We start from the raw sequence: 13,255 nt of genomic DNA, 5'->3' as shown, positions 1-13,255 counted from the left end.
AACAAATTTATTAGAGCATAAGCTTTCGTGGACTACAGCCCACTTCTTCGGATGCATATAGAATGGAACATATATTGAGGATCTATAGATGCACACACACCTGTTTATGCTCTCTGTATGTGTGTGTATATATAGATCCTCAATATATGTTCCATTCTATATGCATCCGAAGAAGTGGGCTGTAGTCCACGAAAGCTTATGCTCTAATAAATTTGTTAGTCTCTAAGGTGCCACAAGTACTCCTGTTCTTCTTTTTGCGGATACAGACTAACACGGCTGTTACTCTGAAACCTATCTACAGCCAGGCACTTAGATGCCACAGAATATGCTCACAGGAGAAAGTCTGGGATAAACCCACTTAAAACTGCCTTCACCAAACAAGGACACTCAGAGAATTAGATCACTTTATGTAATGGGCCACCCAAATAACCCAACAGCAGAACCTGCTTCAATATAGAATTAAAACATCCTCTGCCCACACACGCCTAGTTGTCACCTATCACCCCACATTGGTACCAATATGGGTTATCATCAGATAATCACAACACATACTCGAACCACATTCTAAAAGAACTCTTTTCTGAACCCCTACTTCTGGCCTTCAAACAATCCCCCCCACCCTCCAAGCTCATTATCAAAAGCAAGCTCCCCAAATACCAGGACACGCCAACTGAAAATGGCGCCAGACCCTGCAACAACAGATGCAAAAGCTGAAGACATATCTCCACGGCTAGCATTATCGAAACCGTGTGTTGTGGGGAGGGGTGTTAAGATCCATGGATCCTTCACATGCCTAACACAACATGAGGTGTACACCTCCTCAAATGCACTAAATGCCCCAACAACAACTATGTGGGTGAAACCAGAGAATCACTATGCTCTTGAATCAACTCACGCAGAAAAATGATAAAAAACAAAAGTACCTTATCACCTTTGAGTGAACACTTTCCACAGTCCTTATTCTCAAGGGAAATCTGAACAAAACCTTCTAAAGTTCGGCCTGAGAGCTTAATTTCACAGCTTTGCTAAATACTAAAAAGCACGGACTGAATAGAGATCCTGGATTTATGGCTTCTTAGAACAATCTATAACTCACTTAAACCCTTCCCCTCAGCCTCTCCCCCCACCCCGCCCCCAGAGCCGCCCAGAGGATTCAGGGGGCCTGGAGCAAAGCGGGGGAGCTGCAGCGCTTGTACTCACCCGGCAGCGGTCCAGGTCTTTGGTGGCATTTCGGCGGCGGGGGACCCTTAAATCGCTCCACGTCTTCAGCAGCACTGAAGGACCCGCCGCCGAAGACCTGGACCGCCGCCGAGCCAGGGCTCGCGGGGCCCCTGGCAAATTGCCCCACTTGCCCCCCTCTCTGGGCGGCCCTGCCCCCGGCCATGAGTAGAGAAATGTTAATAGGTCACTTGAATGATCCCTTGAAATGTGTGTTAACTACTCATGCTAAACAATCTGTACCATCTTGTATTGACACACTTTCCAGACCTGAAGAAGAACTCAAAATCTGGTCTCTCTCACCAACAGAAGTTGGTTCGATAAAAGATATTATCTCACCCTCTTGTGATAGAGATAGCATATTCTCTCTCATATTCTACAGTGACTAGCATACATTAGACAAAACCTCAAGACGACTGCTCACAGAATGATCTTATGTGCTGAACTGAGACAAAAACAAATTCGCAGAGACTCTTACGCTTGGTCAACACTAGGAAATTAGTGAAAAATCCACACACTTGAGCGATGCGGTTAAACTGACCTAACTCCCGGTGTAAACAGTGCTAGGTCGATGGGAGAATTCTCCCATTGACCTAACTACTGCCTCTGAGTAGATAATCCACCTCCCTGAAACTGGAGAACTCCTCTAGTCGACATAAGTAAGCAGCAGCAGCATTTTAAGTGTCAACAAATTAGCAGAGACGCCTATTCTTCACTTAAGAGTGCTATCCCCTCATATGAGCATGGTTATAGGTCAATATGTATGAAAGAGGCACAGCTTAACATAAGCTTACTATTACATAGTTTTAGTAGAAATCAAAGTGGGTAATAACATTGTGACACTACACCTCATTCTTCATAGAAATATTGTTAGAATGTGATTATAGCATAACTATATGTTTTGTGCAAGATACGGCATGTAAGATATCATTAGAAAGGTTATGATTTGCTGAATGTGATTACCCTATTTGTATGCAGGTATCATTTTTGTATTTAAAGTTAGGAATACCGACTATACATCTGTACTACAAAAGAGTGTTTCCAACACCTGGGGAACGCCCATCAGAAGACAGAATGCAATCAGTCTGGCTGGCTAGCTGGGGACAAGTCAATGGACCATTAGGGAGAACAATGGGTCTTTGAAGATGCTAATCTCCCACCTTCCTGGGATGCTACAAAGGCCTTTGACTTATGGCTTCTTTGACACTACCGGGTCATGTGATCATGTAACTTGGTACTGGTCTCCATGTTAGAATACCAGTATTTTTTCACTGGGGGGGGAGAGGGGGTGGAGGGAAGAGGAAGGAACCACACTGGAAAACAAAGGATTCCTGCCACATGTAAAATCTATTTAAGGCAGGGGAGGGACATAATCAGGGTTTGTTCTTCACTGAATCCCCGCCCAGGATAATGGCTGGAAACATCAAAGGGCTTGTCTACACTGGCAATTTACATCACTGCAACGTTCTTTGCTCAGGGGTGTGAAAACACACACCCCTGAGCACAGCAAGTTGCAGCGCTGTAAAGCACCAGTGTGGACAGTGCCCCAGCGCTGAGAGCCTTGCCCCTCATGGAGGTGGGTTTTTTTTTTTTTTTTTTTTCCTTTGCCGTGACCACACACACTACGTTAAAGCGCTGTCGCGGCAGTGCTTTAGCATTGCCAGTGTGGACTAGTTCTAAGAAACAAGGACAAAGGCGGGGGTGGGGAAGAGAAGGACTGAGCCCAGGCTGGAAAAGGTGTCTGACCTGTGAAAGAAATACCTGGAGTTTTAAGCTGCAAGCAAGAGCAGCTTGCCTTCAAGAACCTCTGCAATCTGACTAAAGCAACATTTAGGGTGAGAAATTACTACTTGTAACCAGTTTCTTTAGTGTATTAAGCTTAGTTTTTGCGAGTTTATTTTATTTGCTCAGTAATCTGCTTTGATCTGTTTGCTAACCCTTATAATCGCTTAAAATCAATCTTTTGTAGTTAATAAACTTGTTTTTGTTCTCTCTAAAATCAGTTTGTGGAATTCATAACTGAGGGGGCAAAAAGCTATGCACATCTTCCTCCGTATTTAGGGAGGGAGCAAATTTCATGAGCTTACTCTGTACAATACTCTGCGCAGCGCAAGACAATGCAATTTTGGGTTTACACTCCAGAGGGGGTGTGCACTTTAGTGCTGGGTCATTCCTTAGCTGAAGCCTTCCCATGAAGTGTTGATTTCAGTGTCTGTCTCTTTCTGCAGCTGGGTGTGTCCCTACCTGTGTGTGCTGGAGGAGGCTTGAAGGCCTGGCTCAGCAGGACAGTGTAAGGAAGCCCAGGCTGGTGGAACAGGTGGGCTCAGTGGTACCCCAGTACAGGTGGCACCCTGGGAGGCAGGGAGTAACCAGTCGCAAACATATCCCCTGTAGTACAAGCTCAGGCACGGTTTGAACTCACTTGTCCCAGAGTGCATTCAAATTCTCCCAGGAAGTCATCATCACTTAGATCAATGGTTTTGTTGTCAATGTCATAAATCCCAAATTTAAACTTCTGAACCAGTTCAAAGTAGTAATCAATTAGGAACCTCTTGGCGAACTTTGGGTTCAAGGAATTCTTAACCCTTTCTGTGCGATCAACCTGCAGATAGAAAAGTCACATTACCAAGATGTTCATCAACTGGCTCATACAACTATGCAGGTGGCCAAATCGATTCATTGCTCATGCTAGGCTTCCAAGAGCCCTGCTAGGTGTAAGTAGACTAATATGCACTTCTGAACTCCTTTCATCCTAGTACAAAGTACTTTACAAACTAAATTTTACAAAATCCATGTGTGGTAGACAAGGCATATTTAAGGATCAGTTCTCCCACCAATGAAATATAGTCACTTCTGGACATTTCATAAATAAAACCTAACATTCTGTCCAAAGTGAAGGCTGGGAGAGATGAACTCAGAAATAACATTTGAAAAACCTAATAGTCCTGATGAAATCATCACATTGGACAAGAAGAAACAATGAGAAACTAGGAAGACATCAAATCATTAGAAAGGGCAACACTAGCAGTTTTGGGGACAAGCACACACTACTCCATTAGAAGACAGAGCAGTTACTGCTTCTGTGTTAGGTCCTCCAGTACACCAGAAGGCCTGCTGCCTGCCCATCTACTCTCTGCAGAGAGCAGGCCCCCCAGGAAATTACACTTAAGCTATGGGTACACCACAGAGCTTACAGCAGCACAGCTGCACCAATGTAGCTGCTCTATCAGTGCAGACACTCTATGCCGACAGGAGAGAACTCTCCCATCGACTGAATTACTTCAGCTCCCACAAGCAATGGTAGCTATGTTGGCAGGAGAAGCTCTTCTGCTGACATAGCGCTGTCCACACCGGTGCTTAGGTAGGTGAAACTTATGTTGCTCAGGGGGTGGCTTATTCACACCTGAGCAACATAACTTATACCAACTTAAGATGTAGTGTAGCCATAGCCTCAGATATTATAAGAGCTTAGATAAAACAAAATTAATACTCGCATGGTGCAGCTCCGTAGCAGGTTACACGTCTGTGATTGATACACACACACACACACACACACACTCACACACTCTCTGGGCCGAAGTATCTAGTAGAGTTGGTAAGTCATAAGAACTATTGACAGTAAGTCTAGTACCTCACTATTTTCATTGTTAGAAATATTCAGCCAGATTGTACTTTAAGAATATTCTAGGAAAAAGCGTAATACTCTACCTCATACCATTGCTGCCCACTTGTATTATGGAGAAGTACACACAGAGGGTCTGACTTTGAACCAACATCTTTATCCAGGAGATTGTTGCAGGAGATGGTCAGCTCCACCTTTGTTACACATTGTGCCGCCATCTGCTAATCTGGAAATAAGCAGAAGAACTAAATATTAAAAATAAATAAATAAATAATATATATAGACTCCAAAAATAAACAGGTGCAACCTAAAAGCATCAGGAAGTGGGCATAGTATGCGCCTCTCAAGAGCAAGATTTGTAGCTCTAAGTGCTACCTGGACAAGTTACAATATAAGGACATGTGCCAGTGTAACGAATTTCTAGCTTCGTTTAAATAAAAAACTTCATTCCAATCATTAACACACAAAAATTAGTATACACGATGAAAGAGTCAGGCTTCTCAAACCATTTGGGTACCAAATTAAGAAACTGGAAATAGCACTAGAAAACTATATCAATTAAATAAGGTACTTCTGGCACACCTTTCACCCTGAGTTCTTAAAGCACTTAATAAACATTAACTAATTAAGCTGCAAAACACTCATATGAAGGTCTTCACTGTCACAGAATACAAAAACTAATTAAAACTCAATGAAATGGAAAATTGGCAAATTCTGAGCTGAAATTAATTCCCACACCCCACACTCAATGCATATGTACTATGCACCTCACTGCAACACGATATTGAAACCAAGAACTTAGGAGGATTTAAAAAGGAATTGGACATTTATATAAAATCCTGGGCTAAAGCCAACCTCTAATTACGAGGGTGAGGCGAAGGAAAACTTCCGTTGGGAGCATATTATCCCTTAAGTGCCGACTGTAAACTTTCTTGGACATCCTCTAAAGCATCCCAAGTCTTTCCTTGAACCCGAAGGAGGCCCACTAGAAAGAAGTGCTGTGCAAGCAGTTCATCACCATCTGGTTCCTGGACTGCAGTTCCAGCTCCTACTCAGTTATGTTTTATTTTTAGTTTAATATTAACTGTAGCTTAGCTTTGGTAATACATTTGTTACAGCCCTGGCTGAATCCCCACTTGGACCTTCTGCTGATTTGGGCCCCAAATTTTGGATCCCATGTGCTTCCAAATCAACTGCATGTTTCCAGTGTTTCTATTTCTCCCCTCTCAAGCATTCCCATCTGGCACAACTCCTTGGGAAATTGGACCCTGCAATCGAACTACCCTCAGCTATCTGCTGAACCACCAAATTCGTTTAGAAGCCTACGCACACTCTTCCCAGAACTTCACTCTCCTGGGTACTTCAGTTTATACCACCTAACAGTTAAAGTTTTCCCTTTTCCAGTCAGATTTCTGGAATCTCTCCAGTCTTCCATGACTGTTCAAAGATAATCGCTAATGGCTCAGATATCTCCTCAGTCAGCTCCTTGCATTTCATCAGGCCCTGGTGACTTGAAGACCTCTAATTTGTCTAAGTAATTTTTAACTTGTTCTTTTCCTATTTTAGCCTCTGAGCCTACCTCATTTTTACTGGCATTCACTGTTAGACGTCCAATCACCACCAATCTTGGTGAAAACCGAAACAAAGAAGTCATTAAGCACTTCTGCCATTTCCACATTTTCTGCCTCCCCTCTTCGGCCTTCCAGGCTCCACTGCCTCCCCTACTATACAGCTAAGGCTATGTCTACACTGCACTTATGTCGTTAAAACTTTTAATGACAAAATGCACAGTGCTTCGTCAGCGGGAGACACTCTCTTGGCGATGAAGCTATGGCCCCTCATTTGGGGCTGGTTTTATTATGTTGTCTGGAGAGCTCTCTCCTGGTGACAAAGAGCAGCTACACTGCTTACATTACAATGCTGCGGCCTAATTCTAAATGCAGCAGAAGAGGAAAAAGAGGTGCCCTCTGCACAGCAACTTTAGTAGAAAAAAGAATAGCAGTGAATCATTGTGAATGCAATACTTGGTCTCCAACTACATTTCAGACAAGAGCACTTCTTGTCCCAGGCAACAAAAACCAAGAGTTCAAACTATCCCAGTCAAAACAGAACTGCACGTAAAAACTAACATTTATCGGAGCATGGGGGCTCCTAAATTTGAATCCTAGCTCTTTGCATGAACACCTTCTGTGGCCTGACCTGGTCCCTTAACCTCTTCCACTCAGTGTCCCAAATGTGAAATGTGGATAATAAGTCACCTACCTCCCAGGGACGTTGGAAAGATTAACTGGTGAATGTTCATACAATGGTTTGAAGATTTAATCATTAAATATCACTATGAAGTGTTAAGAAACAGGTTTCTTATTTTACTTGAAAAACCTAACCAATCAGCATATTTGGCCATAATGACACCAGGTTGATCTTTTCTTTTGCTGTTTAATGATCCAGTACTCTATAGTGCAGCTGTACATAGCCAAGATAGATCCAGCACAGTAGGAATGACTTTAGATTTCCTCAAAATTAGATGTTAAAGTCATTTCTTCCAGGCCTTCAACAGATTTCTATCCAGCTTAAACACTCTGGTTTCCATGTTTTCTGAGATCTGAACTCTTCAGGCTATAGTTTAATAGGAACATTTAGCACAACTGATGAGAGGAACTGGATAATCCTTGATTCTTTAAAGCTTCTAAAGAAGCATGACTTCTAATTTAAGTTTACTTTTAAATTTTAGCAGACAATAGCTCAGTGATATTTGGTCAATGATATTTTTCAATATTTAAAAAAAACTGCTACATCATAGGTCTTAAATTGTGATATAATCCACACATGGACCAGGCTGCAGTAAATATTAAAAGTAAAATTTAAGAAACAGAACACATCTATTCACGGTTCCTTTCGTGAGTGCATGTCATAGTCTCTTTTTAAAAAATGGCTACCTTGATGATAAAGAGCCGAGAAAAGTAAATGAGCACATTTGAGTGGCAATTCACTTTCCCTTCCCATATCCACTGAAAGATGTAGTCAGCATTTATTAGTGACCTTGAGAAACATACACGTGGAGGGAAAAGAAAGTTGTGGAGTAGGTTGGGACAGGCAAAGATTGTATTTTGAGTGATGCCCCCGATCTTTCTCCCAATTGGTTACTGTTCAGTATCTGCCTACCTTGATGAAGTCAGTCAATAGTCTCCCTCCATCCCCAGTTTTAGCAAAAAGCCCAAGTCTCAAATCACCGAAAGTGGTACCAATTGATACCCTTGTTGAAGTTTCAGATAAGAGGCCAAGGACTGAATGAACACACCCCTGGCATGACCCTATACACCAGCTGGGTTTTCGGAAGAGTTAACTACAAAAAAGTATTTTCTTGCTAAAAGTTGGTAACAAGTCTAAGATAATTAGGGTGTGCTGAATCCAAATATGGCTGTTGCCAAGATGTATGTTGTGTATGAAGGCCTTTACAACAAGAACAAAGTAACACATGGCAATAGCTAGTGTGTAAATCTTTATTTTTCTTGTTTAGGATTAACATACTTCCGTTGGATCTTCATGAGCTATAAGATGCAATAAAAGTGATCAAATAACACGCACAACCTTTTCATAAAGTTATTGAACTTCAGTTTCTTATTTGCAAGAGGTACTAGAAATATTTTAATGTTCTACAACCATGACAGCACGTTTACATAGCTCTTAACTTGCACAATAGCACCTTGAAACAGAAGTACACAAGCTGATTTAACTATCAGAAATACAACACAATCAGAAAATGTCTGTTTCTAAAACAAGTGAAAATATTAAATTAAAATTAAATTGGAGATATCCTATCTCCTAGAGCTGGAAGGGACCTTGAAAGGTCATAGAGTCCAGCCCCCTGCCTTCACTAGCAGGACCAAGTACTGATTTTGCCCCAGATCCCTAAGTGGCCCCCTCAAGGATTGAGCTCACAACCCTGGGTTTAGCAGGCCAATGCTCAAACCATTGAGCTATCCCTCCCCCACATTTTCCTGACTAAACATTAAGTACATATCTTAAAACACACAAAAGTTCATGTACTTTTTCAAGCTTTGGTATATGGTGGCAAATTGAATCAACATCTTATTAGGTCATTTTGGCACATCTACTTATTTGATAACACTGCAGTTCAGCATTCACTTTGCACTCCCAGTCAGTACCTGGCCTGAGCAAGGGAAGCTAATAATCCAACCAGTGGACCAAATTTGAGGATGAATCCTGGTCATGTGCCCACCTGAGGCACACTAAGAAGAATCACTAAGTATCAGGTACACTGGAACAAGGTGGTGTCAGTTCTCTATATCTGCACGTGCCTGTACAAACTCATGCTCTCCTTCACTTCGCTGACTTCTGCACCCTGTTGTGCAGCCACAGAGTATTGCCTCCATGCAATCTGTGGATACTGGTGGCAATGACATGAACCGAGGCACCAGATCTCTGTCCTCCTGTTTCCAGCCCATTGTATTTGGAGGAGAAACTATTAGATTTGGGCAGTGGGTTTGTCTCCAAACTAGTGCCTGGTAGCAAGTTCTGCGCATGTGGAAGAAAAAAGCATTACTTGGTGAGGGGTAGTGTTTCTTATGACCACAAGTATGTGAACAAAATGGTGCATGCTTCTTTGCCTGTGTTGTGGACCATACATCTTCCAAGAAAATGCTTCTGTACTTTTCACCTTCTCCAGGTCATTCAATCCAAGCTGTGTTAGAAACATGGTATCACTGGAAAGTGAGGACTGAGTAGGTCTTGGTGATGCCTACAATTCCACCTCTCTTTTTTGGCTCTGATCAGAGATCATTTGGTTGACCTTCTGTCATGATCTCTTGACAAGAAGTTCCAGCAAGGGAACCTGGAGCACTTGAGATGGAAGTTGATGCATTTCTGTGACGTAGGTGGTACCCTATCTTGCATATTTTGTGTGGTCATATCACAAATAGTATTCATTTGAGGGTGAAGAGAGGCAGCTCCCAATTTCCTTCCCTCTGGGCACTGCTGAACATGAGCAGTATGGCCATGTACTACCACCACAACCTGAAGTTCACACTACCTTCACCTTTGCCAGTCACAAATGTGGAGGTGAGATTTTGAAATCTTTGTGAAGTACGAACTGACAAGAGCTTACCATAAGAATGTGACTGATATGCTTTAACATCTCCTTTAATCTCTTGATCATGCATTGCTATTAAGTCCAAGAGTTGTGGATGAAATAGGCACCACAATACTTGAAATGTCATTTTGCGGACCAGCATCACTCTGACATATGACTTGCCATTCATAGCTTGTTCTGTTGAGTTAGTTCCAAAAACTCAACTTTCAATCCAGGCACCTGCTAGCTTTGGAGCCTGTGTGTGCTGATCTAAGTTTCTGAAAGATATGGAGGCCGCCTAATCATGGAATAAGTCACTCTCTGGTGTGTCCCATTTTACTACCACCAGTTTACAGTAGAGAGCTTCAACAATAATTAGAATCACGTACTGCTGCCCGAACACTGACAACATGTTTGCATCTCCATACAACCATACTGAGGGTGCCTAGTTTATGGGCAAGGTCTTGAATAATTGACAAGTATCCAATGGTAGTTATTCCTGGTTCTGTTGTCATACACAATATGCAACTGGTTGAAGTGTGTCCATCCACACTTTGCATTCTCCTCTGTTTGATGTTTAAAGATAAAGGCCCTATTAGAAACTCTTTCCTGCACTGCAGCTTTGCAGTTTTCTTCAGATTCAGAGTACTACTCTTTGCAAACACAGTCAGTCAATACTGGTTTAGCTTCACCATTTCTTATATTGGCTGCTATGATCACATCAATTGCATCAGGAACACTAAGTGTGCTGTTTGAGGGCTTAGATCATTCAAGATCAGATTAGAGGCTTGGCCCTCTTTGCCAAGCAGCAATGTGGGTTGCATGGAATTTTGTTGTTGTTGTTGCCATCCAGAGAAGCATAATTTATGTCAACATTGTCAGCTGTATATCAAACAAGTTTCCTAGGAACCATATTGGAAGGACCAGCAGCAACATTCTCAGCATCTAGCTTGGAGGGTTTTCTATGTTAAGGCTGTATCCATCTTCTGGATTGCTTCTTAACTAATACAGTGGGCAGATTGATGGATAAGATTAATGAATTATCTTGACCTTGTTGCAAGACAAATATGGTTCTGTGTCCATTTCTTTCCACCACATACAACATCTTGAGCTACACTACACACCTTGAATTTCATTGATTCTTGTTTCTCAAAAGTGTCATCAGAATACCCCTCAAGAGATTAGCCTTCATACAGCAGGTGCAGGAACATGTACAGGCTATGTGGAATGCAAGGAGCTGCATCATTCTGACACTGAAAACTTTGTGACCAGGGTGTGACAAAGTATCTCCCCAAATTTTCAATGCAACATGCACCAGTGACAGAAATATTTCCTCTTGTGGATAGTAAATGGGAATGGCTATCATCACCTTGAAAAGAACACATCATTTGTGAGATGGATATATTATTTATACTTGGCTGGAATGAAGAGTGGTTGTCTCTCAGCAGGAGACCATTCAGGCAATGAAATGAACTGAAATAAAACCCCAATATCAGCTTGAGTTTTTCCTTGAAGGAAGCTCTACAACTGATATAGGAGGGTAGAATTTCAATGTCAGTTTCCTTTCCAAAATTACAGTAACAATGCCAATCATCAACTAGCTCCAAAACATGGCAGTGACTGACTATACGCTGAAGCTCAGTTTGAAACCAAAGCAAGGCTGCGTCAGTAATTTCAGTGCATTCTCTCGTTTTCCATCACAGACAGACCTTATAAATGGGATGTAACTAGGTAGGTGGGACTTGCCTTCAGCAGCTATGAGGTCATTTACTCCAACTTAACGAACATTCATTTTGTGGTCAAATACAGCTAGTTTCATTATCCATTCACTCATCTCGAATGTAGTAACAGGTGAGTCTCTGTTTAGAGTGCACTTCTTGACAAAACATGCAGCATCTCAAGCCTATAGGTGTCACAGAACTGGACTGTCTTGTATTATGGCCACTGGTGTCTTCACTGAAATCACTATAGCTTGCCACACATGATATATCAGTTGCAAATGCTCTTGCTTTCCATATCCTCTGAATTTTACCTGCGTCTATGTATCAGGAAAAGCAACGGCTATGCCACACAACTGATACTGTCTGTTCTGAAAGATCTGAACTGAATTTTGTCAATGGCCTCTGACTTTGATATCTTGCAGACTATTTCTAATGGCTGTTGCCTGCCCTGTTTTATGTAATCTTTGTTCACCTGCTTCACGCACATCTTTAATTGATTCTTGGCAAATAAGACAGAGATTGCAGGAAACTGGGTGGATCTCTTGACACTTACTACTGGTTTCATGATTTACCTACAGCTAACCAATGAGTGTCAAACTACCACCTCATCTAAACTACTGTTGCTCTAACTGTAAAAAAATTACTATCCAATGCTAATTCTGCTCTAACTACAAAGCATTATGTACTATAAAACATAGTAAACATGCAAGAATGATTTCACATATTACAAGAAATATAACTTGTGTTATGATTAACTTATTCCTAATATTAGGATATATGCATGACTACATGCAATAGCCAGTTGACTATTAGGGTGCAAGAGGTGTTAACGCCATGGTATATGCCTTCTCATTTCTGTTCTGAATAGACTGAAAAAGAATTATGCTAAACAGTTTGATTTTGCTGACAAGTTCATACACACACTGTTGTTATAACAAACATTTCTGGAGAATTTTGGCAGCCATATTTCTTTGCAAATTTGAGGGTCTAAATGTCAAAATGCAGCTTGGTAATAGCCATTTTTGAAATCCGCAGGTTCCAGTTATGTTAAAAAAAGCTGTTAGCAACTTTTAATAAAAAAATACCTCTAGATGCCTTAGAGAGTAATGATTCTGAGATTTCCATCTAGTCTATTATTGCTGTTGAAGAGTGCCAGAATAACAGCTGTGGATACTGTCAATATGCCTTTACAGAGTGGAAAAGATGCTAGTCAATTAGTGCCTTTACTGTGGAGAGAGCACTTCAGAGATTTCTGTCACCTTTTGATTGCACTAAATCCACTTTCCAAAAAACAAAACAAAAAAAACCGCATTAATGGAGAAAAATAAAAAATTTTTGTTTTGAATCACTAATTTGAGCTGCCTACCCTGATAGTTTCCATTAAAATTCCATTAACATTGGTTAAGACTTGTGAACATTTCTGGAAACTTTAAAAGAATTTCCAAGAACTGTCTTGCGATAAAATTATTACATATCACCTACATGTCTATGAGCCCTGTAAGTGAATAGTCAGTGAGGAAAATTATTGTACACAGGGCTAGTGAAATATTAATTTATACACCTATAATGCTCAAATACAGTAGGGTCTATATAAGGAGACAATGA

General features: G+C 41.3%; 1 protein-coding gene across 2 annotated transcripts in view; it reads right to left on the bottom strand.

Moving 5' to 3' along the window:
- Window positions 1-13,255, bottom strand: part of CPNE3 (copine 3) — a gene marked incomplete in the record, with an annotated part of 58,092 nt that overhangs the window by 33,515 nt on the left and 11,322 nt on the right. For both annotated transcript variants that reach the window (XM_034763229.1, XM_034763228.1), the window contains 2 exon segments: window positions 3,641-3,820; window positions 4,927-5,066. In XM_034763229.1, coding sequence (XP_034619120.1) covers window positions 3,641-3,820; window positions 4,927-5,058 — 312 coding nt within the window.

Source organism: Trachemys scripta, chromosome 2, assembly GCF_013100865.1.
Source record: "Trachemys scripta elegans isolate TJP31775 chromosome 2, CAS_Tse_1.0, whole genome shotgun sequence".
Classification (NCBI taxonomy): Eukaryota; Metazoa; Chordata; order Testudines; family Emydidae; genus Trachemys; species Trachemys scripta.
The sequence above is the reverse complement of the archived record's forward strand: the minus strand, read 5'-3'. Positions and strand labels throughout refer to the sequence as shown.